The 27,531-nt window shown below is 44.4% G+C and overlaps 1 protein-coding gene across 3 annotated transcripts in view; it reads left to right on the top strand.

Annotated features, from left to right (window-relative positions):
• The first annotated feature begins 5,404 nt into the window (after window positions 1-5,404).
• Window positions 5,405-27,531, top strand: part of OPTN (optineurin) — a 42,488-nt gene continuing 20,361 nt past the window's right edge. Inside the window, exons 1-7 of one of the 3 annotated variants that reach the window (XM_084650019.1) lie at window positions 5,405-5,661; window positions 12,062-12,238; window positions 14,395-14,597; window positions 18,037-18,207; window positions 19,625-19,704; window positions 20,789-20,923; window positions 22,667-22,757. In XM_084650019.1, the coding sequence (XP_084506145.1) occupies window positions 12,073-12,238; window positions 14,395-14,597; window positions 18,037-18,207; window positions 19,625-19,704; window positions 20,789-20,923; window positions 22,667-22,757 (846 nt within the window). In that variant the 5' untranslated portion in view covers window positions 5,405-5,661; window positions 12,062-12,072. The remainder of the gene's footprint in view (window positions 5,662-12,061; window positions 12,239-14,394; window positions 14,598-18,036; window positions 18,208-19,624; window positions 19,705-20,788; window positions 20,924-22,666; window positions 22,758-27,531) is intronic. The other 2 variants (XM_084650021.1, XM_084650020.1) reach the window with 2 other exon arrangements.

Raw genomic sequence — 27,531 nt, 5'->3', positions numbered from 1 at the left:
AGAAAATTATTGAAAGAACCCTGAGGGAACTGAGCGCTGGGTGATGGCAGGGCCACACTGTACCACACGGGATTTGCTCTAGCACAGGCCCCTCTTACAGTTGCCTAGTGCCTGTGTTCCTCTTATATGTTGAAATTAAAATAACTAAGGTGGAGCTAAATTGCGCATTTTGCCTTTGAAAATCTCCCCCTCAGTAAAGAGTGTTAGCACAATGGGCTTTTACTGGAGTGTTGTTTATTAAATATATAGCCATTTCCTAGCTGCCCCTCTAACTTTTTAATTAGTTAGCAACTTCCTGTGAGTATTATGGCCCAAAGAGGTCTCAAGGATGGAGTTGCATGAGGAGAGCTTGGCCACCTCAGGACTGGTATTCCAGGCACAGGGGCAGCACAAAAGAAATGAAGTAGAAAGGCTGGTATCGTTAATAGGGTTTGTAAGGCATCCTAGTAGAAAAGGGACCCTGGCGGCTCCAGTCAGCACTGCTGACCAGGCCATTAAAAGTCCGGTTGGCAGTGCAGCAGGGCTAAAGCAGGCTCCCTGTCTGCCCTACCTCTGTGTGGCTCCTGGAAGCGGCCAGTATGTCCCTGTGGCCCCTAGGCGCAGGTGCGGCCTGGGGGCTCCGCGCGCTGCCCCCTGCCCCGAGCACCGTCTCTGCAGCTTCCATTGGCTGGGAACTGCAGCCAATGGGAGCTATGGGGGGTGGCGCCTTTGGGCGAGGGCAGCGCTTGGAGCCTCCTGGCCACCCCTGCACCTAGGGGCTACAGGGACACAGCAGCTTCTTCCAGGAACCGCCTGAGGTAAGCACTGCCCAGCCGGAGCCCACACCCCAACCCCCTGCCTCAGCCCTGAGCCCCCTCCCCCTCCTGGGCCCCAACCCCCTGCCCCAGGTCGAAACCCCCTCTTGTACTCCAAACCCCTCATCCCTGACCCCTCATCCCTGACCGCACCCCCAGGCAGAGCCCTCACCCCCCCCGCACCCGAACACTCTGCCCCAGCCCAAAGCCCCATCCTGCACCCTGAACTCCTCATTTCTGGCCCCACCCCAGAACTCGCACCCCCTGCTCAAGCCTGGAGCTCTCTCCCACACTCCGAACCCCTCAGCACTCCCCCAGCCCAGAGCTGCTTCCTGCATCCCAAACCCCTCATTCCCAGAGCCCACACCCCCAGCTGGAGCCATCACCCCCCACCCCAACCCCCACCCCAGACCAGTCAAAATGAGCAAGAGACCAAGGGAGGGGGAAAGCGAGCAACAGTAGGAGGGGGGATGGAGTGAGGAGGGGTGGGGCCTCGGGGAAGGGGCAGAGCATGGGTGTTCGATTTTCTGCAATCAGGAAGTTGGAAACCCTAGTCATTAACACAGTGGATTATGGGTGCATAATTCTTTAGTAAAGGAGCGAGGGGTATGGTCTAGTTATCCGAGTTGCAGCAGCCTGGATGCTAGGATCTCCTGACGTCTAGTCCTAGTTCTGCTGCAATGTACTTTGGAGGGGCACAATTGCTCTGTTTCCCCAGCCTCAAGATGGGGCTAAATAAACTATGTACCCTAGCTAACCCTTACTTAGTGCTTCGCACCAGGTTTGTGAGGGTTAGTAGTTGCAACGGGCTTCCCCTCATTTTTCATGCCCTTGCTGAAACAAAACAGAGAACAGAGTTCTGTAACATTGATGCACTGAGGCCTCAGATGTCCTACAGATTCTGGATTTCAGCTAATGAGAATGGGACTGTGAATACCCCAAGTGAGAAGACTGATCTCCCCATGAAGATAAGCTCTTTGATATATTTGCATATTCTCCCCTCTAACACATGTTGTAGCTGTTCCATTTTGTATGAATATTTAACTAATCATTAGGTCAGAGAGAGAGAATGCGAGAATGACTCTGGGTATGTCTACACAGCAACTAGACACCCGTGGCTGGCCCATGGCAGCTGACTTGGGCTCAAGCTGTGGGGCTGTTTCATTGCTGTGTCACTCCTAGGGGAATTCTGTGCCAAAAAATTAAATATTCTCTGCACAATATTTTAAAATTCTGCATATTTTATTTCTCAAAATAACATTATATAATCATGCCAGTTTCAATTATTTTGGTAATTTATTTCAAAATACTTGCCAGCAATTATGTCTATAACAACAGACTCACAAAATAATTCCACCAGAAGTAGAGTTAAAGAAACTGCAATGACAACCCAGTTTCTGTTTCTCTGCCCCCCCCCCACCCAGCCCAGACATCTGCACCCCTCCTCCACGGAGTCCAGCCACGGGGCACCCCCCAGCCCAGACATCTGACTCTCTACCCCCCAGAGCCCAGCTGTGGACCCCTCCCCAGCCCAAACACCCCTCCCCGCCAGAGCCCAGCTGCAGGGTGTCCCGTCCCCCCGCCCAGACACCTGCATCCCCTACCCCTGAGAGCCCAGGGATCCAGAGGGAGAAACAGCCTGGTGCTGGGTCCAGTGCTTGCATGGAGATTCCTGCACACTGCCTCCTTCCTTCAAGGCATGCTGAGAACTGCAGCTGCCGGGGTACCTCCAGCTTCCTCCCCCCACCCCCCCGCAGCATATTCTGTTTGTGAGCCGGTCTCTGCTGGGTCCAACGGCCCCTAGTGGCGGCCAGCAGCTCTGCAGCCCATTTCCAGGCGGCGGGAGAAGGAAATTCTGCGCACACAACATTAATTTCTGCGCAAATTCTGCACGCACAGCAGGGCAGAATTCCCTCTGGCTGGGGTACGGTGTAGACTTGACCCGTGGGATCCTGGGCTCCAGTACGAGCCAGGAAGTCCGCGCAGCAATGAAACATCCCTGGAGCCCGAGTTGGCTGGCACAGGCCAGCGGTGGGCATCCAGGTGCTGTGTAGACACAGGCGCTGTAGCCTGGTGGCAGGGGTGCTGGAACAATGTGTGTAGTGGGGGTGCTGAGAGCCATTGAACCAAACTGTGTCTGTAATCCCGGTATATGATGGAAACCACTTCAAGCCAGCGAGTGCAGCAGCACCCCCAGCACCCCTAGTTCCAGCTCCTATGCCTGGTGGTTAAGAAACCCACCTGACAGATGAGAGACCCAGGGTCCCCTTCCTCTGTGCCAACGATTGGATCAATAATTAAAGGGGGACCGCTTCAAGAGGAGTCCGGTGGCACCTTAAAGACTAACAGATTTATTTGGGCATAAGCTTTGGTGGGTAAAAATCCCACTTCCTCAGATGCATGGTGTGAAAATGACAAACGCAGGCATCGTACAAGGACACATGAAGGAGCGTCAAGAGGGGACCCAGCGCCTGACCCGCAGCAGGAGATTGGGGGATGGGAAGGCGGTAAAAGGGGGCTCGCATGGGAGAAACCATTTCAAGGCAGGTTTCAGAGTAACAGCCGTGTTAGTCTGTATTCGCAAAAAGAAAAGGAGGACTTGTGGCACCTTAGAGACTAACCAATTTATTTGAGCATAAGCTTTCGTGAGCTACAGCTCACTTCATCGGATGCATACTGTGGAAAGCACAGAAGATCTTTTTATACACATAAACCATGAAAAAATGGGTGTTTACCACTACAACAGGTTTTCTCTCCCCCCACCCCACTCTCCTGTTGGTAATAGCTTATCTAAAGTGATCACTCTCCTTACAATGTGTATGATAATCAAGGTGGGCCATTTCCAGCACAAATCCAGGGTTTAACAAGAACGTCTGGGGGGGGGCGGGGTAGGAAAAAACAAGGGGAAATAGGTTACCTTGCATAATGACTTAGCCACTCCCAGTCTCTATTAAAGCCTAAGTTAAATGTATCCAATTTGCAAATGAATTCCAATTCAACAGTCTCTCGCTGGAGTCTGGATTTGAAGCTTTTCTGTTGTAATATCACAACTTTCATGTCTGTAATCGCGTGACCAGAGAGATTGAAGTGTTCTCCGACTGGTTTATGAATGTTATAATTCTTGACATCTGATTTGTGTCCATTTATTTTTTTACATAGAGACTGTCCAGTTTGACCAATGTACATGGCAGAGGGGCATTGCTGGCACATGATGGCATATATCAAATTGGTGGATGTGCAGGTGAATGAGCCTCTGATAGTGCGGCTGATGTGATTAGGCCCTATGATGGTGTCCCCTGAATAGATATGTGGACACAGTTGGCAACAGGCTTTGTTGCAAGGATAGGTTCCTGGGCTAGTGGTTCTGTTGTGTGGTATGTGGTTGCTGGTGAGTATTTGCTTCAGGTTGGGGGGCTGTCTGTAGGCAAGGACTGGCCTGTCTCCCAAGATTTGTGAGAGTGTTGGGTCATCCTTCAGGATAGGTTGTAGATCCTTAATAATGCGTTGGAGGGGTTTTAGTTGGGGGCTGAAGGTGACAGCTAGTGGCGTTCTGTTATTTTCTTTGTTAGGCCTGTCCTGTAGTAGGTGACTTCTGGGAACTCTTCTGGCTCTATCAATCTGTTTCTTCACTTCCGCAGGTGGGTACTGTAGTTGTAAGAATGCTTGATAGAGATCTTATAGGTGTTTGTCTCTGTCTGAGGGGTTGGAGTAAATGCGGTTGTATCGCAGAGCTTGGCTGTAGACGATGGATCATGTGGTGTGGTCAGGGTGAAAGCTGGAGGCATGTAGGTAGGAATAGCGGTCAGTAGGTTTCTGGTATAGGGTGGTGTTTATGTGACCATCATTTATTAGCACTGTCGTGTCAAGGAAGTGGATCTCTTGTGTGGACTGGACCAGCCTGAGGTTGATGGTGGGATGGAAACTGTTGAAATCATGTTGGAATTCCTCAAGTGCTTTTCTCCCATGGGTCCAGATGATGTAGATGTCATCAATATAGCACAAGTAGAGTAGGGGCATTAGGGGACGAGAGCTGAGGAAGCGTTGTTCTAAGTCAGCCATAAAAATGTTGGCATACTGTGGGGCCATTGGGAGACAGCCCCCCAACCTGAAGCAAATACTCACCAGCAACCACATACCACACAACAAAGTCATTATGCAAGGTAACCTATTTCCCCTTGTTTTTTCCTACCTCCCCCCCCCCCCCCCAGACGTTCTTGTTAAACCCTGGATTTGTGCTGGAAATGGCCCACCTTGATTATCATACACATTGTAAGGAGAGTGGTCACTTTAGATAAGCTATTACCAACAGGAGAGTTGGGTGGGGGGAGTATTTTTTCATGCTTTGTGTGTATAAAAAGATCTGTGCTTTCCACAGTATGCATCCGATGAAGTGAGCTGTAGCTCACCAAAGCTTATGCTCATTTCAAGGCGAATCCCAGACTGAAGCCTGCCCTTCAGCGGCCCCGGGGCAGGCCGCGGGGCAGCGATTTCTCTCTCCCCGGCCCCGGGGGAGGGCAGCGGGGTTGTGAGGGGCAGAGGAGGAGCGGGCTGGGGGAAGCTCACGCCGCTCTTTGGCAGCCCACAGCCGCCCTCCCCCGGGGCGTGAGCTCCAGGCGGGGCGCCTCAGGCTCCGCGCCAAGGCAGGCCCCGCTCCCCGCGGGCGGGGCCCGGGAAAGTCCCGCGGCGGCGGCGGCGGCCGGCGTCACGGGAGTCAGCTGAGCTGGGCAGGGCGGGGAGCGAGGCCCCATAACAAACCCGCCCCCGGCCGTGGGAGCCTGCGGCGGAGCGAGGAGGCGGCGGCGGCGGCGGCCGGGGCCGAGGGACTGAGCCGTTGGGCGCAGCCAGACGCGCGGGGTCTGGAGCTCAGGTGAGCTTCGCCCTCCAGCGCGCCGCGCCGGGGGCCAGGGAAAGTGAAACTCAGCGCGGCGGCGGGGAACGGGCTGCCGCAGGTGCCGCTTCCAAAGAGCGACCGCGCCCCGTCCCGCGGCACTGCGCCAGTGCGGGGAGCCGGCCCTGATCCCCAGGGGGACCCCCCCCCGCTCCCTGGGGGAGCCCGGCGCTGCTCTCCTGCCGCCTGGGCATCCCCGCGGAGGGGGAAGTGCTGGGAGCCCGGGGACGTTTGGAGACCCTGCGAGCTGGGAGCATGCTCAGCCTCCTCCTTGCTCATAGGATCCCCGGCCGTTGTGGCCATCTCGTCTGACCCCTGGTAGACCACAGGCCAGATAACTCACCCCCCCCCCCCGATAATTCCTATTTGAACTGGAGTATAGTGGGGTGTCTGTCTGTTTTTTACACCACAGCCACTGCGCAGTTGCCACCTTTCACACCCCGACTTTCACAATGAGCCAAAAATCAAGCTAATCCCATTTCAAAACAAGGCAATCCCTAGGAACCCCCACGCTGTATGTGACTAGAGCCCCTGGCATGCAATCTGGGACTGCGGTTGGCCCCCTGTTTCTCCCCTCCCCCACTCTCTCCCCTGCTTGCTCCCCCCCTTACCCCTGTTTGCTGGAAGCTGATTTAAAAAAAGAAGAAGAAGAAGCTACAAGCCAAAAACCACCCAACAAGCAATCACAAGCCAATTAAGCCAAAAACAAGCCCAATTTCTGTGGTGGTGTTTTTTTGGTGGGTTTGGCATGTCTGATTCACTGTTGTATGTCACCGGTCCCCATCGTGCTTCAAAATAGCCATTACTTTAAAAAATGACCATACTGCACAGTCACAGCTCAGAGCCCTGCAGGCTTAGAGATAAAAAAAGGCACTGAGTGTTGTGGCCTTTGGGTGGAGGCACCAGGAGAATCAGCGGCGTGTTTTGTGGGTTGCTCTGTACCTCTGTAAAGAGAACCTGGTAGCAGGTGGCTGGAGCTGGGAGAGGAGACACAAAAATTACATAGTTCAAAAGTGAGGCTGAAAGACTAAATCAAGAAACAAGATCTCTCCCTGCTGTCATAAAGCTGTGACACACAGGAATGCTGCTAAGAGACTGCGCTCTCCTAGCCTTGACCCATGTCAGGTAACTGGGGCTGTGGAATAAAAGTTAAAAGTCCCATGATAAGAGTCAGTGTCCAGAGATGATTTACATCCACCTCCATGTATTTAAAGAATAAATGATTTTTACCAAACCGAAGGGGCGTGAACTACTGCATTGCTAATGACTAAGGCCTACATTTTAGTCACAGGTATTTTTAGTAAAAGTCATGGACAGGTCACGGGCAGTAAACAAAAATTCACAGCCCGTGGTCTGTCCATGACTTGTATTATATACCCCTAACTAAAACTTGGGCCGGGGGCTGTGGGTGCTGGGGGGAGGGAGGGGGCAGCGGCATGCCGTCTGGTACTCCCACTGGTGTTGGGGCGTGGGCGTGAGCAGCAGTGCGTGGCCCAGGACCCCTACTGGGGGGGAGGGTTGGTGGGGCTGGCAGGCTCCCTACCCAGCTTCGCGCATCTCCTTGGAAGAAGCCGGCACATCCCTGCAGCTCCTAGGGGGATTGAAAGCCAGGGGGGCCCCCCGCATGCTGCCTCTGCCATGAGCTCTAGTGCCGCAGCTCCCCTTGGCCGGGAACTGCAGCCAGTGAGAGCTGTGGGGGCAGCACGCAGAGCCCCCTGGACCCTCTGCCTGGGAGCTGAAGAGATGTGCCAGATGCTTCCGGGGGGGTCCTCCCACCCCGAGGTAAGCGACACCCCTGCCCCAGCCCCCACCCAAACTGCTACTGGGGGGAGGGGCACGGTGGCCTGAGACTGCCCCAGCAGCGGCCGGTGTGGCTGGCCCAGGGGTTGCCTGATCTGTTCGGGCAGCCCTGGAGCCAGCTGCACTAGCCGCTGCAGAAGTAATAGAGGTCACAGAAAGTCACAAAATCTGTGACCTCTGTGACAGACACAAAGCCTTACTAATGACACATCTCTTTAGGATTGATCAAGCCCTCCCCTTTACATGACCTCAGGGTTTTGTTTCGTGGCCGCCCTTCCCTTGGATGAGAAGGAAGAATTGAGATTCTCACTGGAACCTATTGATAGAACTGTTCATGTTACCTGTTGAACCCAGCACTTACAGCTCCCTACAGACCAGGGACAAGAAACTGGAGGCCTGAATTTTCTTCCCCTTTTTGCTTTTGACACTTGTGTTGCTCCACTGGAGTGACACCAGTGTGGTGAAGCGGAGATTCAGGCCATGTGACTCAAACCTGCACCATGACTGTGGAGAGCAGAAACACATAGGTATCTTTTGCTGAGCAGCTTGCAGCTATTTCTGTTCTGGATGTTTCCATATGAACAATTTCTTATAAATGGGTTGCTATTTGCTTATCTCTATTTATTTATTTATTTATTTATTATTAATACATATTAAATATGTATAGTGCAAAAACTTTGTATGGGGCTTTACAGAGTTGAAGGCCAGGTCCCTGCACTGAGAACTTAAAATTTGTATTGGACAAAGCAAATAAAGGTAATCAAAAAAGAAAAGAATTTTAGGAAAGGGAAGGATAAAAGAGAAGGTACTATTTACTGTAAACAAATCCTAAACTCTCATTTTTTAAAATTGAGAATTTTTTGGGGCATCATCATAAGTTTCATTAATTTTGTTGTGATTATGGAGTTAGCTCTAAAATCCCTCCCTCCTTTACAATTAACTTATGTAGGTGAGAGTGAGTCATGCACCGAGCTAGGACTTAGACCCAGTTTGGCAGCCCTAGATTCAATTCCTTACTCTGATGCTGGTTTGCTGAGTGACCCTGAGCAAGTCCCTTTCCTTCCCTTCCCTGTGTCTCCCCACATCTAAAATGGGGATAACACTGGCCTCCTTTGTAAAGAGCTTTGAGATCTACAGGTGAAAAGTGCTATATAAGAAAAGGGCGGTATCTGTCCCTGACAATAGAATTACAGCCACAGGGCCACATTCCTGAGTATTTGGTTTTCTGGATTCAATAATTACATATTGCAAGCCAGCACCACTCTGACAGGGCTGTCTGTCTGTCTCTTGAGCTTGACCTCTGTGGCAACCATCAAATGCTTGGCGGTGCTCCTAATGGAATAGAAATAAATACACTATGAATTATACCATACCAGCCCTTTAACATCCAAATGCTCAGAAACTTATGAGAGGGCCTGATTGAAAAAGGGGTGGAAAGGGACAGGTAGATTAGATAATATAAGGCCAGCTGTGGTGGTTCTATAAATACCTTTTTGGTGTAGGGAGGGAAAGAAAACTTTAAAGTGCTTTTTTTTTTTTTTTTTTAATTTAAAATAAGGTGAAAGAGGACGATATGGAGTTCAGGTGAGTGGAGATATAGATGTGTTCCATGCTATAAGGCCAACCATAGCTGTGAATGAATGAACTTTTAATGTGACATGCCTACACTATTCTATTCTAAATAGTTTTTTGTACCACACTTATCACCATAGTGTCTGAGCACCTTCCAGCAGTGGATTGAGCAATGTAACTAACAGCCGTCATGTTTGGTTCTCTCATGCTGTCCTCAGGGGAAGAAGTGTGGACAGTGGAGTGTGGTGTTTTGGTTTTTTTAAATATATATGTGTGTGTGTGTGTTTGTTGGAGAAGTCAAGTCAAGGAAATTCTCCTTGTTTTTGGAGTGGAAGTTGGTGAGGTTTATGATGGTCGTTAGTTCCTGAGGTAGTTCATTCCAAAGTCTTGGTCTGGCCTCCAAGAAAGCTGTTTCCTGCACAGAGGAGCTTTATCCTTATTGTAGAAAGTTCCATTGCACCGGAGGAGAGAAGCTGTCGACCATGGTTTTCATCCTAGAGCTTTAGCCGCTCTTTTAGATACCCTGGGCCTAGGCCATGGAGCGCCTTCTGGGGAAGGACCAAGACCATGAACTTGATTCAGTATTATATGGGGATTTGGTGTAGGGAGCCAAGAACAGGTTTGATGTGTTCCAGGGTGGATTTGATTTAAATCACTAGTCAGGAAGTCTCGATTTAATCATGGATTTCTACATAAAAGTGTATTCTTATTGGTTGTTATAACCTTAATACGTATTCTTCACAACTCAGAGATAGATATAGGTTTCATTTTTAGAAGGTACACACTATACATTTTTAAAGTGATTTATTTTGAAAACTTTTCAGATTAGTTTTACAGCTATATCAGAAAATGAATGATTGTTTGGTTATTTCATTTACCAAAGGTAATTGAAGCAGATATTTATGAAGTCATTGGGAGGTGAACTATCTACAAATCAACAGTTTAAGCATTAATATTTGGAGAATTTTCCTGCCATGCTGTATTAGGAGGAGAACATCACGAGACAGACATTTAAATTGTTTTGTTTAACTAAAACAACAACATTATGTATTCTAGATTTTTTTTCTTCAACAGCAAACCTATAATAGTTTAACAAAACAAGCATATGAATTTTTGAATTTAGTTAAACATTCAAGTTTTTTAATATCAAGTTAGTTTTTGTTAAAATTGTTTTTAACTAAAATAGTTAAATATATATTTTTTAAAACAAAAATTAAATCGACTATGTCAGCCAGATCAACATGAGAAGCTTAAAATATTGGCTTCTGCAGTTAACTCAGTCGTCTTCACCTTCATTTTCCTCTTTGTTCATAATCTGGAAAAGAAAAACAAGCGTTCCTGGTTTTTCAGGTCCCAAACGATTTCTCAATTTGGAATGAATTAGTCCAAAGGAAGAAAATATTCTTTCTACACCAGAAGAAGAAGCTACTGTTGTTAAAAGTGAGATCATCACTTCAACAGTCTCTGAATCCAAGTGCTTAAGTGACTTCCACCAGTTCACTGGTGTGCCTTTCTTTAAAACATCATCAGCAAACATATATTTCTTGAATGGTTCTTATTCCCAAACTGGGTCTCTTTTATGGCCTGCTGCCATTATAGGCTTTCCCTTCTAGTGAGAGAATGGCATGAAGGCTACACTCAGAAAGACCTCAAAACTTCTTGAATATGCTGCTCAAACAGTTTCACTTTTGTTTCTACTGCCTGTCCCTCCCTGCTCACATTTATCTCCAGACATCTTCTCCTTGTCTAGATCTATCCCGCTTGCAACAATCTTCTATTCACTGAACTTTTTGAAACTTTGCACTTTTAGAGAGAGGTAAGGTATTGACTCTGTATACACAAATTTGCAAAGGGACAATAGGGTTGAGGTCTGTGATTTCTCACCTCTATATATTATTTGTTTGTTTAAAAACATTTTTGCTGTTAACAAGCATGTTATCTCTGGAGACACAAATCCACAGTTTGAGAACTGCAAAATTAAGCATCTCTGATCGTAACTTCTAGATTGAGCACTGAGTCCCATTGGGTAGATAGAAAGATTAACCTAAATAATCTATACAGAAGCCCTTAGAACCCCATAAAATTGGGTCCCTAATCCATGAACTATTGGAACTCATTTACAAAACTTTTCTTAAACATTACATGAATATATTGTCTCATACTACAGAATTAGAATTTATAATCCTATTCCATGATGAGATATCTTTGAGCTATAATGTATCTTAATTAAAACCATCTTTAGATTGCTTTTTTTCCTCAAAAAGCATTTTATCAAAAAAATCCTATTTAAATTTAAAAAATCAGATTTTTAAAAAACATTTTAAAAAAAAAATCATTGATTTTTATCCACCCTGATGTGTTCACAGTAGTTTGTATATTGCTGAGGAGATGTGCTGCAGAGTTCTGTATCAAGGCCCAGAATTGTAGATGAATCTCTTGAACAAAATGTGGATGAAACACCCAAGTGCTGCCTGGTTTCAAGTCAAAGCCATGTGCAACTTGTAGGGGTTTGCCCCAAAATGATGATACAAGCCCACGTTTCCTGAAGGTTAATGAGTCTGGGCTGAGTGTTATGTGAGTAAACTAAATAGCTCAAGGCTCACACAGATCTTTTGCAAAAAGAAAAGGAGTACTTGTGGCACTTTAGAGACTAACAAATTTATTTGAGCATAAGCTTTCGTGAGCTACAACTCACTTCATTGGATGCAACAGCTGTAGCTCACGAAAGCTTATGCTCAAATAAATTAGTCTCTAAGGTGCCACAAGTACTCCTTTTCTTTTTGCAAATACAGTCTAACATGGCTGCTACTCTGAAACAGATCTTTTGGGGATTTATGGGGAATACTCTGTTGTGGTAAGCTCAGTAGCAACACTCCTTTGTCATGGCAGTGCAGAACGATCTAGTGGTGTATCCATGGTATGTCTCGGTTGTTGGCTAGCTGCTGGATTTTTTGGTATGCAACTCTTCATCAAGAAATTAAATTTCTCTTTGTTAATCTTATTATAGTCACTGCAGTGATGTCCAGCAAGCCGCTAAGGCGTCCTGCTGAAAATGGTGAATGTCACAAGAGTGAAACGGGAAATGGACCCCACAATCTGGCTTCTCCTACACTTGGCACGTACACCCCAGAAGAGATGGTGCAGCAGATGAAAGAGCTGATTACAGAGAACAATGAATTAAAAGGTGAATGAGAACCTGCCTTGAAATGTAGAGGCTAGATTCTCCATGGTCTTGTACCTTGTGTTGTCCTTTATACCTGTGCCAAGTGGGTTTAAAAACAGTATCAAATACGAATTCCCCACCCAACCACAGTGGTGTGGTAACATTGCACTGTGCGTAGGTGTAAATGACTACACAAGGTGTAAGGCAATACAGAATCTGCCCCATGCTATATGGTAATATTTAGGGTGATCTTATGAAATTGAATCTGTATGGAAGAATAAGGGGAAACAACCAGACTGAAGTATAACTTGGTTTCTTGAGAATTATAGAAATAGTTAGTACAGGTTTGCAAAATTAGTATGAAAATTTACCAGACCAGGCACAAAATCTGTTTGGCTATGATGATTGATAGAAAAAAAATGACATTTCCTCGTCAAGGAAACAAATGTATTTGCCCTGGTCAAGTAAAGTGTTTTTTCCCTCCTGAAGGCTGGGTTAGTGTGACCCATGGCCAGAGAGTTCCATGAGCCATTAGGCTTTTAAAGTTTATATTTCAAAACAACATTCTGTATTTAAAACTTAGATTATTAATAATTCTTATTGCACTAATCTTGCATTACTAATTACATGGGGTACATGAAGGGATACATTTCAGAGCCTTAAATCAATACTATACATAGGAATTATGTTGAGATAAAATAAGAGAGCTCTCTTGGACAGATCTTAGGGCAAATGGAAAGCTAGAGCAACATATATAATTCATCAGAGGTTAAAAAATGAAGACCAAATATCTGTACACACCTACCATTTGTCTTGCATCTTGTAAGATGTCATCTCTGTAGATGCAACATCACTAATGCTGCTCATTAATTGAGTACCACCTTTTTAGCTGTAAGAGCTCTCGTTTTTACAGCTGTCAGATTTCCAGAGTCATTAGGTCCTCTAGGATGTAAAACCAAGGGTATCTTTCGTGGTCTGGGAAGCAATGTATAGAATAACTTTATTAGTATCTTTTCAATACCAGCTGGGCAGTCCAATACCATATGAAGTAAAGTTTCAGGACCAAACTTTCGGCTCATGTAAACTGGCATAGCTCCATTGTCTTCAGTGGATTTATATCAGAAGAAGAAATAGTCCTCCGTGTATATTACAGCTCCAGCACACTTTACTATTGGAAGCTAAAGAAAAGTACATTGTGTTTGAAATCCAGTAACCCTGAAAGAAGTGAGCCTTTAAAGTGGCTCTGACCTGAAATATTTTAATTGATTTGTCAGAGCCCTTCATAATTGTATATTCTCACAAATTCATGATGTTTATAAAAGTCTTCTCACCAAGGGAAAAAATCACTATGTACAGGACAGCAATGAGGCTGTTTACTTTGTGTGTTTAACAGCACTTCGTATCTAATCAAACAGGGAAATAATATAGCAAACCACTTTCAGCCATAGTAAGCATCGGTATAACTTGTAACACTTTCAGACAGAGATGTGGCTTTCAGATTGACAGCGTGTCTTTTAAATTCAGTGACTTTTTTTTTTTTGTGGATGTTAGAATGTATGATCCCTGACTGAGTCTGACATTTTGTGTAGTGGCCCCAAAGCTCTTTAATTTCCTTTAGCTAGATCGCTCTTTATTTAAATAAGGATCAGCACTGGCCTCTACATGTTATTGTCACTCAAGTCAATGGAAATTGTATGGGTATCTGGGCGCTTAATTGGATCCTAAAATATCTTAGGTTTTGAATATTCAGACTGTATTTATGTAAACGTGTAGCCAGGATTTTCCAGTGAGGCTCAAGAGTATGGTCTGATTCTCCCCTGTCTTGTATCTTGTAAAGTCATTTACACCTGCACAGTATAAAAGGCAGTGGAGAAGCAAGTCATGCCTCACTGGTAAGTGGTGATCTAGTGGTAACCCAAGAGATTCAGAGACCATGGACAGGTAATTTAGTGTTATGGCAATACTATTTTTTTAGAGGGCCCCAAACAAGATCAGCACCCCATTGTGCTAGATACAACAAACCTATAGTGAGAAAGTCCTTATCCCAGATAGCTGACCATCTAAATAGAAATACCCTGCTCTTCTGTGCAGAACATTGTCACTGGCCTGGCTCACTTTCCTATTTCTCTGGCAAGGGATTAGTATCTGTTCATATGTTGTTTCTGAACACTCTCTAGAAGCCATGAAGATACATAACCAAGCTATGAAGGATCGGTATGAGGAGCTTTCTGTATGGCGAGAGAAACAGAAGGAGGAGCGGGAGTTTTACGAGTCCAAGTTCAAAGAAGCTAAACATTACTTGCAAGTCAAGTGCCTTGAAAATGAAGAGCTGCAGAAACAACTTCAAAGCTTAAAAGAGAAAGAGGTGGGGTCTGAAATGGTAAATAAAAAGTGGCCCACCAGCTTTTTATTCGTATCTCTTTATTACACTGTATTTTTTAATGTTTTTTTTTCCATTTTTTTGTTTTGTTTTTACTTTAGAGGGATTGTATCATAATGGAAATCATTGGACTGATTTTTTTCCAAAGGTAACTGACTTCCAGGAGATTTGAGAAATCAGGCCACAGCTGAGAGAATTAAAACTGAACTTCAGACATCTCATTCACTTTTCATTCTCTGTTCTGTTAGTCGTGTTAGTTCTTTTTCCTAGTTAGTTTTTTCCTTCTTTTTTCCTAGTTTAGTTTAGTGCTCTTGCGTTTGGGCTTCCATTGTTACAGGGGGAAGTTTAAATGCAAAAAACAAAACCCCACCAGAAACCCTTCCCGCTATTTCCATCTAACTTTTTTTTTAAGTCATAAAAATACTCTTGTTCATATTGGGCCAAATGCATCTCTGGTCTGCAGTACCTATATTTTGAGTCCATCTAAACTGCCTGTCTGCATCCCTCTAAGTAATGGGAAAAGTTGCTTTGTAACTGAGTGGTTTGAACCAGGGTAGGAGGTGGTGCTAGCTCATTGGGGTGCCTTAAGCAGGAATATTGTTGCCCCCTCCCCACATACAGGCGGCCCTCTTGAGCTGCTCAGGGTCCTAAGCAATTGCTAGGTCTGCTTATGCCAAGTGCCAGCTCTGCCCCCTGAGGTAGCTATCTAGTAGCTTGGCAACATTGACTTGCATGTATTGTCATGCAGAAGGCCTATATTGAAAAAACCTATTTAAGGTTTGTACTGGGATATGCATGTGGAGATATATTTGCACCTTCAGGTGTAGAACGTTTATTTAAAATTGATACTTCAGGGTTTAAACCAACTGTTAGGGATTAAGATGAGAGCTTCATGGGGGCAGTTTATCGCCCATCTGCCTACTAAGGGGCTTCTTGCACCTTCCTTTGAAGCATCTAGTGCTAGCCAATGTTGCAGGATACTAGTTGTTTATTATTATTAGTTTGTATTAGATGAGCTACAGATCTGATCCAATCTGGCAGTTCTTATGTTCATTCAAATTCAAAGCTGACATCTCACTGGCATTCAAAGATTGATGTCCACAAATTCACTCTGTGACCTGTTTGCCCTCTGAAATATGCTTTTCTGCATTTGACTGGTGGGCAGGACTCTTTCTTTGTCTTCCAACCCCAAAGGAGTGGGGTGTATGGGGAAATGGAGGGAAGAGAGAAATCACTATAGGGTAGAATAGAGGAGGATGATCAAATCAGAAAAGAACAAACCTCTTGTAAAAAGAATGAGAGCATCTTTTAGACAGAAAACACGAAGCGGGAGTTAGGACTCTGGTCTAACATGGGGTCTAAGATTCTGATCCTGCAATGAATTCTACATAGGCAGAAGTTATTGGGGCCCTTGGCAGGCCCAGGTGTTTGTCTGTCTAGACCTTGATGAGCTCTAAGGGAGGAAAAACTGTTCATTTTTTAATTCACAGTATGTTAAACTAGTTTCTCAAAACTCCTCTTTAAAGTGATGCTGTCAGGTCAAACTTTGCGCCAAATTAATTTTTTTTGCAAAGCCTGCCACAGAGAGAGATGTTTTTCTTTTAATATCTTATTTTGTTTCCTGTAAAAACTCTGTTCAAAAAAGCAAACCAACAACCAACTGCAGGATTTGCAAAATAAATCTTGCAGCTTTTGCCAGGGCATGAAAACATCAAAGTGACAAAGAAATTCAAGAAGTAAGACTAGATATTTTTTTTTTTTTCTTCCAGGGTTAAGAATCTCTTGTGGTGGTGACCTAGGCAAGGACACTTATTACTGTTTGTGATTTCTAGCCTGACAATATCACTTAAACCAAGACTATTTTCCCTTTTCAGGAATTGTCCTGATTGTAACCTAAATTCTCTTCAGAGAGAGAATATGAAACAGTCCCTTATTTAAGATGAACTTTATTTAACTTTAACTTTGAATCCTATCTTTTTACTTTAGCATTTTCTAAAATAAAATACATCATAGCCACTTGCTGCTCATTAGGTGACCTCATGTGCCCACACAGTTTCAACTACTGATGAATCACAGATCCATCCTCTGGCCTTCACAGGCTATAAATACTAGCACTCAGAATGGCTTTGAGAGGAAAAACCCCTACACTTCTGCCTTCTTGCCAGCAAGGGCTGTGATAAGGCTACTTCCCCTCCTGGTCTGAACACAAAATCCGAGGCAACAAGAGGTGGAGGAGATGCTATATGAGGAGTGGCAGCACCAGAGCAGATGCCAGCATGGCAAAACTTTAGGAGCTGGGGAAGGTGGGGGGGGGGAGGAACTGGGGCAAAGGATGCAGCATAGAAGGGAATGGAGGAGACTGGGGTGGGGGGTTGCCCGGAACTCATAGTGGCAGTGCGGAGGGCAGGAGGGAAAAAGCTGGGGCAGAGGGAGACAAACTCAAGGGGAAGGATTGGGAGTTGAGCAAGTCGCCATAGGGAGGGGTGGAAACTGGAGCTTAATGGTTAAGTAGAAGCCAAAAAAAGGGGTTCTCAAATCCCCCCTCCCCACCCTCAAGGAGGGAGAAGAGACTCTGGGCAAGATGTGGGGATTTGGAGAGGCTTTCCGAGGAAGAGATAGGAGGGAGAGATTTGGAAGAAGGGATGGGGGAAATTGCAGATGTGAAGAGAGAGCCTTCAGCAAAGAGAAGGGGAACAGGGGGAGAGATTGTAGGGAAAGGGGCAGACAGAGGGGCATTTGGAGAGATTCCAGGAAGAGAGGAGGTAGGATCCCAGATGAGTTGGAGAAAGAGAAGTGAGGAAGAAGGGGGTACACAGGAGAGGGAATAGTTTTAAGTCCAAGGAGAGACTGGTGGGGATTGGGGAATGGGGCTTAGAGTGTTGGAGTCAATGGTGGGGAATGAGGAATAAAGAGAGATTGGATTTAGAGTCTACCTATTTACATGGCCCCCACACTGTATTGTCCACTTATTTAAAATAGTCCTGTCGGCACTCTGGAATTTACCGTATTGAAGGACCTGGTGAAAACACATTTGTCTCCCTGGCATGGTTAACTTAAAATGCAGTTTGTTCTTGCAGTGCAGATAGGGGAGAACTGGGCTTAATGAGCTTGAGTCTCCTCTTGCTTACACCAGTGTAGCTCTGCTGACTTGAGTGGAGTTGCTCCTGGTTTACGGCAGTGTTGAGGAGAATCAGGTGCATGTTTCAAAACTGGGCTCCAGCCTTGCAGGAGATGGTTGCGTTATTTGATAACTTAGTTTAATGCAGTTTGATCAGAGCAAATTTTAATAGTTTATTCACTGACTTTTTCTGTGTATACCTAATGGTGTTGAGGCTGTTTGGGATGCTGTTGTGTTGTTTTTGCCTCAGCACTTCTGCTTGGGTAGCTTTGGATATCTGTTTGGTTGGCTAATATGGTGTGTATTTTACATCTTTCCCAGGGGAACTGCACAGTCGTTAGGGAGGAAATGACCCAGGAAACTAAGCAGCTGAAGACCCAGGTGGTGCGGCTCCAGGCTGAGAAGGCAGATCTGCTTGCCATTGTTTCAGAACTACAGCTCAAACTCAATGTCCCATCGACAGAGGACTCTTTTGTTGAGATCAGAATGAGTGTAAGTTATTGGGAACAAACCATTAACAGCACCATATTTTTGCTTCAAGAAGTATCAGTTGGCCTATTGCAGGAAGAGTATGGAGAGCACAATCTGAAAAGTTTTTGTGGTTCAGACAGGATATTTTTGAGGGCAAATTTCTGTGAGATCCATGAGGGATTTAGCAGTGCAGTTTCCTGTAATGGTAAATGCACAGCTCAGTCCCTGTGCAATGTGTTGAAAAGACTGTATGCCACTTTGAGAGGGGGGCTAACAACCCCAGCCCTAATAGCTGCAACACAGGTTGCACAGAAGTGCATGAGTGAATAACATACTGGTTTGTGGTTTGTTTGGTTTTTTTTTTGAATAACTGACTTTCCTCTGGGGATGATTCTTTAAAGGGATTTTTGTCTACTTTCTCCTATAGTAATGAGGGCCCTTATGCATGTGTGCGTGAGGGCTGGAGAACTAGATGGCGTTTCTGTTCTCCATTCTCTCCTGTTCAGTCTGTGTCTTCCACACTGTGCTGACACCACTCCAGGCAGATGCCTGGAGCAGGCATTGCATACCACAGGTTCACTTTTGTGCTGTGTTTAGTTCAGGGGAAACTTGTATGTGTGGGTTTTGGGTTTTCTCCCCCCTTCCCCCTTCCTGGTGGCAGGGAAAGGGTTCCATTTTCTGTTGACAGAAATTAGAGATGCTGTCAAACTCAATTTAGCTCAAATTTTAGATATTCAAAAGTTCTGTGCTGTAACTGTGCTAGAGATAGAGAAAGCTACTTCTGCTATCACCATTGAATCTACGGAGGCTTCTTCCTGGACAAAATCAATAGTTTCTTGATCATTTTTATGGTAGTGGATCCATGTCTGGAAGGGCAATCGCTGCGTTAGGCTGAAAGGGTTTAATTCACCCTCACTCACTGGGGAATTCTAGAGTTGCTGGGGAAGCTTCAAGCCGTGAGCTCAAATTATGCCCCATTATGGCTACAAAATTCAATCAGGAAGGCATTGGGCTATATATTGGCAGGGAGAAATTATTCCCTATGGGAGGGCAGGTTGTTGGCTTCCCACAAATGAGTGGTTGTTAGACCTATACTGGAAGTCATCTCTGATATTGATGAGCATGTCAACTGCCTGATCTCTGATTTTTTTGCTAGGGAAAAAATTAGTGGCAAAAGGTTGTAGGGGGAAGGGATGGCTCCTCTGTTGTCCTTCTCATTTGATCTGTACTAATGGGATGGCCAGAGTACACATTAAATATTAACTTTTAAAATTTCCAAATGTGAGATTTATTCCCTGGAATCTTGTGTAGTTGTGTTGTCATGGTGTGATTCTTCCTCAGCTTTCTCTTATTCAAAAAGTAAATGAAATAAAAGCAGATACGCTAGCTAGTGACAACTTGGAAATATCAAAGCTAATATTCTTTTTATCCCCAACAGGAAGGAGAACCAAATGCAGCTTTAAAAGAAAATCAGGATGTTGTTAATGACCAAAGAACCAACAACGCAACTGCCTACATGTATGTGGATTCTGGTGCTGTTTCAAGCTTGAGATATATAATTTTTTTTAAACCAAAATCACAGAATGTATTGCTTAAGACTCCTCCCACAATTCTATCTTCACATGAACTTTATGCCTGAGGCTTGTTTCCTTGCTGAACTTATACTACTTTATAGGTTTAGGCAGCTGATACTATTAAAGTTTCCATTTTGGATGCTGCCCAATTTAGTAGCAAGAACTGTCTTAGATAATCCCATGTGACATGCTAGCTACGTTTCAGTAGCACATAATGTGATTCCTATACATCCTATCACAAAATTTGGGGAGTATGAATGTAATGAATACCCAGACACACACTCCCAAGCCACAAGAAGAGGAAGGTTGTGTCCTATCCCAGGAAAGTCAATTTCCCTATTACTTATAGTGAGGTCTCACATTTGATGTCATGAACTAATATGTTTTCCACTAGCATAATCTGACTTAAAGCACTTTATGGGGGTGAAATACTACAGGATTTATTGGCTCAAAAATAAGGCAATTTTAATGAAAATGTAATTTTATTGGGATTTTGGGGTAGGGGAGGAATTGTTTTGTAGAGAGATGTGAAATTTTGCATGTTTAATTGGAAAAACAGCCATTTTGTGAAGACATCCATCATGAAAAGCAACACTTTTGGTTCCACAAAATGACCCATAATATACTTGTGAATATTTTAAATGTCAGATTTCTGTTTTTACATGGACCTACTCAGTTAAGTGGTTGAATACATCCTCCCTCTTGTTGTGAGCTGTTTTTGAAGTGGTGCTTGAAGCAAGAACTGCACTCATGGTCATGGAGCCAGATCTTGAGGATCATGGGCTGCCACTATTTTAGCCTTTTGGCAAGACTCATTTTTTGGGTGTCCAACTTGAGACACTCTAATGGGGCCTGACTTTCAGAGAGCTGGTTCTCAACAATTTCTGAAAATGTGGTCCCTATAAAGTGTCAAGCTGAGCATCCAGAATCACTAGTCACTTCTGAAAATCTTGGCATTCAGCTGGGCGAATGGTGGACTGTAAAAATTAATTTGTAATCACCTGTACTAATAGCATGTTTGATCAAAGCAGGAGCAGATCTGTGGATGAACCAAAGAATTTGGAATCTGAAGAGCTTACTGTTAGCCAACTTCTTTGTTGCCTTAGAAATGAGACTCAGATGAGAGAGAGCCTTGAAAAGGAACTTCAAGAACACAAGGAGAGGTATAAAATAGATGGTAACAAGTATTTTGAATTGCAACCATTATCCATCAGAGCCATTTCAGCCAAAGCTACCAAACCCGTGGGTAGACAGGGACAAGCTCAAACGTCAATATGATGTTGACAGTAGTATACAGGCTGTAGTACATGCTGCTGTGCATTGACCGATATTTATCTCATAATGACTCCTTTATTGTAGCCATGGGAGTGGTAAATCACAGGTTCTCTTCTTCTATTTTCTACTCCTGTTCTCTTAATTCTCAACACAAAGCAGTTCAGGATCCTTTTCCCGTTGCCCCCTCTGGGCTTGCAGTTTCCCAAAATTGAAGTGAAATGGTGTAATGGATATTTGAGGACATTTTAGCTCATGAATTGCTCATGCACTGTCTCTGCAGTTTTCCAATGAAATATTCTCATGGTGTGATGTCCTTTCTATGGGACCTTGGGCAAGTCAAATTTTATATAGTGTGAATAATAATAGTTACTTCACAGGGCTTTAATTCTTTAAAGTTTGAGACTCTCAGATACATTATTTTTGAAAGCTCCTTAGAAATGCCTAAAATAAATTTAATTCCAGATACCTAAAGCGAATGTCCCAGATGAGACCTGCATAAGCTCAGTCACATTGGTGTAAATTGGAAGTAACTGTTCAAGTTACTGGAATTTCACTGGTGTGAGCCGAAGCTGCTCCACAATTGCCATTTTGCAAGGACAGCGTGAGATCTGTTTGGAGTAGACACTATACCAGTGCAAATCAGTCACATAATGATTCTAAACGGCCTTCCTAGAAGTGATAACAAGCTTTGCCAATAGCCAAATTACTTTCTAGATATGTCTACACTACAGTTAAACACCATGCAATTAATCACCTCCAGCTTGAGCCCAAATATCCACACCGCAATTAAACAGCTCCATGGCCAGAGCCCCTCAGGCTGACATGGCGAGCCGAGGGTGTTTAATAGCAGTGTCGACATATCCTCAGAATATGTCTACTCAGTAGTTTAAGTTGTTTTTTTTTAGTGTTGGCAGGTGTACCCATGCTGGCTTTAACCTGGCCAGCACAGGTAACAATAGCAGTGAAGACACAGTTGTCACAGGTTGCCGCATAGGCTAACTGCCCCAGTAAAAGCCTGCCTGGGGCACTATGTACTCAGGTTGTTAGCCCACACTGGAGTCCATGCTGCTATATTAAAGCTAGTATGGGTGTACCTACCCACAGTATAATTTGCACCTTAATTTGCAGTGTAGATGTATCCTCAGAAAAGTGTGAAATTTTCCTTACCATTTGAAAACCTCAAAGGAAAAAATAGATTCAGAATTAATATTTCTGATCGTGTTCCCAACTTCCAAGAGACACAAGGGACAGATGCATCCATACCCATAGAAAAAGATTTTTGGAAAGTAGCTTTCATTTGTACTGTGACATGATCACTATGAACAATGATCACTACAGCTGAATCCCACTTTATTCCTGTACCATGAAAATAAACTTGTATGTCTTTATATATAAAATGAAGTAAGGGCAAGGTATGTAGGAGAATCCAAAAAAATAAATCAGCTTCTGGACATATCTTCATATTTCACTGTGTGCTTATATATTTTTAATTCTGACTTATGCGGGAAATGTTAGAGTAATATATACAGCAATAGCATATGGTCTCTGAATGCTCCCACTTTTTAAAATGCTCATTATCTCATACTGAATGTGTGTTGAAACTATCATCATTGACTCCTTATGTTTCTCAGGCTATCGAAGTTGGAGAAGGAAGTGGCTGATTATCTGGAGACTGGAACTCAAACGGAATGGGCAAAAGAAGAGGATGAAAGTGCAAAGAGAGTACGTAGCAGTCATCTGGGGATACGATTTTGAGCAACTACAAAGAACTTGTTGGGGGCAGGCAAGATTAGTGTTAATGATACAAGGGTCCAGCCCTTTGGCTGCACCTGAGAAGAACTGGGCAAAGTTCAAGAGGAAGATACAAAGGTGAACTCCATGCTCCTCTGATCCTGGACTGGTTCTCCTGAAGGGTGTTCTAAATTACACAAACTACCAGTAGCCCCAAGAAGCAGTTAGCTGCAGCCAGGAATCAGTAGGACATAGTGGAGTCACACTCATGCCCAACTACCTTGACCATGCCCTCTAAACAGGACACAAAGGAGTGACATAGGATCTTTTATGCCCACAGAGGATCTCTCTAATTTGGAGTAATCCTCCCATGTCTTGGGCCACAATCCACTGGCAATGTGGTGTAAAACACCGACCCTAGCTGCAGAGTTCAGGCCTGAATCCATGTTTGGATGGGGGTTATTTCTCTCCTAGCATTAATGTATTTTTCCCCCTGATTTTGGTGAGTTCATTGCCATGGAGGAGCACAACTGTCTTGGACATAGATGAAGTTGCAGATATAGCTGGGTCTTAATCCTTTGAATTAAGGCCTTGAACTGACGGTGGGAGCCAATGGAGAACAAAGTAGTAAGCTCACAGTGACTGGCAGTTGTATCTGCATAAGTTGGTTTTTCTGTTGCTCAAATGTTTAGCCACAAGTACAGTGAATTATAGTAATCAAGTCTGAAGGTGACAAACATGGATTATTGGGGCTAGATCTTCAAGGAAGAAGGGGTGGAGAATTGTAGGTGCTGAAGGTGGAAGAAGGTGGTGGTGTGTGTGGTTGGTTTTTCATTTTTTTTGGGGGGCGGGGGGGAGGAGTTTGCTGCCACAAACCACTTGAAGGGGAGTCCCAGCCACTGATACTGCCTGGTCATTTAGGGGATGGTGGGTGTCCCAGGCAAACTACCTCTCCATACCAGTCTGATGAACAGAGTGGGAGATGTCCCAGCAAATTTCTTCAAGTATTTTCCTCTTCTGACTACTTCAGTCTTGTCTGGGTTCAGGTTGAGTCAGATACCCTTGATCCAGATGTAGGCATTGTGACATACTTATGACTGTGCTGGCTGCATCTGTGAAAACATGAAGTGTACAGCTGGGTTTTCTTAATATATTGTTGGCAGCAGAGTTTCTGTTGTTTCACCAACTCTCCAAGCAGCTTCTCGCCAATGCAGATGTTGTAGGGGGCCAGGAGAGCAGGGTGGATCTTTTGGAGACTATGCAGGTGAGAGCCCTTGGGGACCAGGAGCAGTTGCCCATCACCACTGAGTCTGGTGTGAGAGGGAAGACTGCAGCTGTTGCAGTGCTGTACCACCTTCTCCAGCTGTGTCATGTAGATGGGTCAGCAGCAGCTTGGAGATGGCCTTCGTCAACTGTTAGGAGGAGAGTTGTCTTAAAGTGCCACTAAGGTTGTGGCTATGCTGTTCCCTGGTCTTGAAGTTTTCACGAAGTTGAGAGGTCACATGATGCTGGAGTTTGCCTGTCGTTACTTTCCTGTTCGGAGGCAGGTGTTGGAGAGGTAGTCTGCGCTAAGTGTTGGGGTTTTGTTGAGGATTGGGCTATTGCATTTTGCAATGAGGATGGCAGAGTTGCTTCTCAGAAGACTGTGTTGACTGTGCCCAGTGCTAATGGGAGTACTTGATCTTCAATGGTGTTCACCAGTGACAAAGCACCGCATTCAAATGTTTCCAAGGGCTTCCAGCACTTTATTGTGCATGAGCTGTTTTCTGTAACTGTTTTCTGTAAGGAGTGGTTAATACTGTCTGGGCTGCTTCTCAGTTTGCTGCCATGGGAAGTGCCTCTAGTATTTGATTTTCTGCAAATTAAAAAGAGAGCTCCTTTGGTGGCTGGTGCTTTGGTCTTGGAGTCAGCTGCTGGTAGCTGTTTTGTAGCGGTGATGGCAGAGGAGTAAAATGTTCTTCGCTTTTGTTTTGGAAGTGGGATTGTGCTGCTCATGGATGGATTTGGAGTGGGTCTTACACCGCCTGTGGTCCGGCCTTGTGCTTCATCTGATGTAGCTTGTGAACCATCGTGGTTTCAGTAGGTCCTAGGAGTCAGTGGCAGTCATCAGTAAATGATTAGGGTTCTACTAGCTTGTCAGCACCTTGGATGAAATGAGAGAGCCTTTTAAGACGGCTAAAAACTTAAAGGTGTCTACTCCAAGAATGAAGATCCAATCCAGTATGTGCCAGGCTGATTGCATGGGGCTGGAGTGAGTTAATTTGAATCTCATGGTTCCATGCACCTGAGGATCTGTGATATTATGATGTGTTGGTGTTTGTGGAAGTCACAGTAACTAGAGACAATTAAATTGGGCATTTTTAACTGCTATACTAGGTAGCAGGTCCAGCTCCTCCAGGAAATCTGCAGGGTCTGTGTTTAGAAGTCTGCAGACCAGCAAGAGTCCTAGATTTCTCTTGTCCTTAGCTTCAGAGACCATGTGGAACAATTCTAAGGATTTGGGTCTGGAGTATCTTCTGCTTCTAAAGTTGGAGGGGAACACAACTGCTGCAGCTCTTTCCTTTGTCTTCTAGGATTTTGCTCAGTTTGTGTTATGTTGAGTAGTGTGTGAGGATGAGCTGTATTATGGGGGGGCTGAATCTGGATTTAAATCAGGTATTGGTGCAGCATACACATCTTGTCCAAATGCAGATCCTGAATGGTGCTGGTTTTGTTGGTGACTGACCCATGGATTCATCACCATGAGTTTTTGAAGAAGTTATCTTCTGATACCAGGCACTGAACGTGGCTTGCAATAATGTGGACAGCTGACTAATTCAAATCAGTGTTTTGTTTTAATTATGTGGGATTGCTTCATTTTTGCATATGCGTTTTCATTACAACAAATTTTGGGGGTGGAGGGGAAACAAATTATTTCTCATTAACTTCAGAAATATTTTGTCTAAATAATTTACAAGTGGTTTGAAGCCATAATGAGAGAGTCTGGAGGCAGAGATTCTCATGGTGGGGATAATCTGTTGCAGATGTATGCAGTTTTGCTAGAAATCCTTTTCCTTCTCTTCTGGGTAAAGAACATAACATACGAACGTAAAAGTGGCCATATTGGTTCAGCCCAATAGTCCATCTAGCCGAGTATTCTCTGTTCCAGAAGTGGCCAATGCTAGGTGCTAGAGCTCTGCATAGGACAATTTTTTTAATCCTGCTCCCGTCCTGCCCTGCAATACCTACTCCCACCCACTCCTGCATTGTTTGTTCCATTTTTATCCCACTCCCACCCACAAAAACCTTGGATCCTGCAAGACAGACAGATTTCCCCCATGCTTCTAAAAATAGTCTGTTAATATATTTTATTATACAGAATTCAGATAAAATTTTTACCACTAAAAGAATAAAACAAATCTTGCTTAAACCATGTTAAAAAAAAATACTTTAACTCCTGTTATAATAGAAATAAAATCTTTCTATCCCTTGCTTAAATTTAAGTATTAAAACCTTTATTTAAAAAAACAAAACTTGCTTTACATTGCTGAAACTCTTTGACAAACTGACGAGAGATTTAGTGTTTGCCCGCAAATTACTACAATCTGCTTTTTTAGCCCACCCAATCCCACTCACAACAAAATACATTTTACCTGCTCTTGCTATTATGGCAGCAGGTCCTGTGGGATCCCAATCCCACTGTAGGGCTCTACCACATGCTTCAGAGAGAATGAACAGAACAGGCAATCAAGTGATCCATCCCCTGTCCCCTCCCAGCTTCTGGAAATCAGAGGCTATGGACATCCAGATCATGGGGTTGCATCTCTGACCGTCTTGGCTAATAGCCATTGATGGACCTATCCTTCAGGAACTTGTCTAATTCTTTTTTGAACCCTGTTATACTTTTGGCCTTTAGGATAACCCTGGCAAGGAGTTCCACAGGTTGACTGTGCGTCATCTGAAGACGCAATTCCTTTTGTTTGTTTTAAACCTGCTGCTTATTAATTTCACTGGGTGACCCCTTGGTTCCTGTGTTATGTGAAGGAGTAAATAACCCATTTCTTCAGATGAATAAAGAAGGGTTATTTACCCATGAAAGCTTATGCCCAAATAAATCTGTTAGTCTTTAAGGTGCCACCGGACTCCTCATTGTTTTTGAGGATACAGACTAACACGGCTACCCCCGGTACCTTTTTTATTCACTTTCTCTACTTGTGCTGCTGCTCCCACGAGAATCCAGAAATAAATATTCATTCCATTCATCCTTTTAAAATGTCAGAACTGAAGGCTTCCTATCGTGGTACAAAGATGTGCCGTATAAGACTGGCTTAGATTGGGGGTTGTTTAGGGTTTTTTAATATAGGTATCTAATAAAATATAAACACTCCCTATATCCTCAGTTTCTGCCCCTACTATGGAAGGAGACATGCTATTTAGTGATTCAGAACTGGTAATTGGGAGGATTGTTGGCACCTAACCTCTCTACATTGAAGTCCCTCCTGATGTTCTGTTTCTGCTGTGATGCCTACATGAAGACATCTGACTGAGGATAGCAAGTTTGAGGTGTACTTGGGAATAACTTTGTTTCAAAGAGATATCTAAACTAACTATCTAATCGCCTTCTATGATGAGATTACTGGTTCTGTGGATGAAGGGAAAGCAGTGGATGTATTGTTTCTTGACTTTAGCAAAGCTTTTGACACGGTCTCCCACAGTATTCTTGTCAGCAAGTTAAAGAAGTATGGGCTGGATGAATGCACTATAAGGTGGGTAGAAAGTTGGCTAG

This window comes from Lepidochelys olivacea, assembly GCF_965140295.1.
Source record: "Lepidochelys olivacea isolate rLepOli2 genome assembly, chromosome: 1".
In the NCBI taxonomy this organism is placed as follows: domain Eukaryota; kingdom Metazoa; phylum Chordata; order Testudines; family Cheloniidae; genus Lepidochelys; species Lepidochelys olivacea.
The sequence above is the reverse complement of the archived record's forward strand: the minus strand, read 5'-3'. Positions and strand labels throughout refer to the sequence as shown.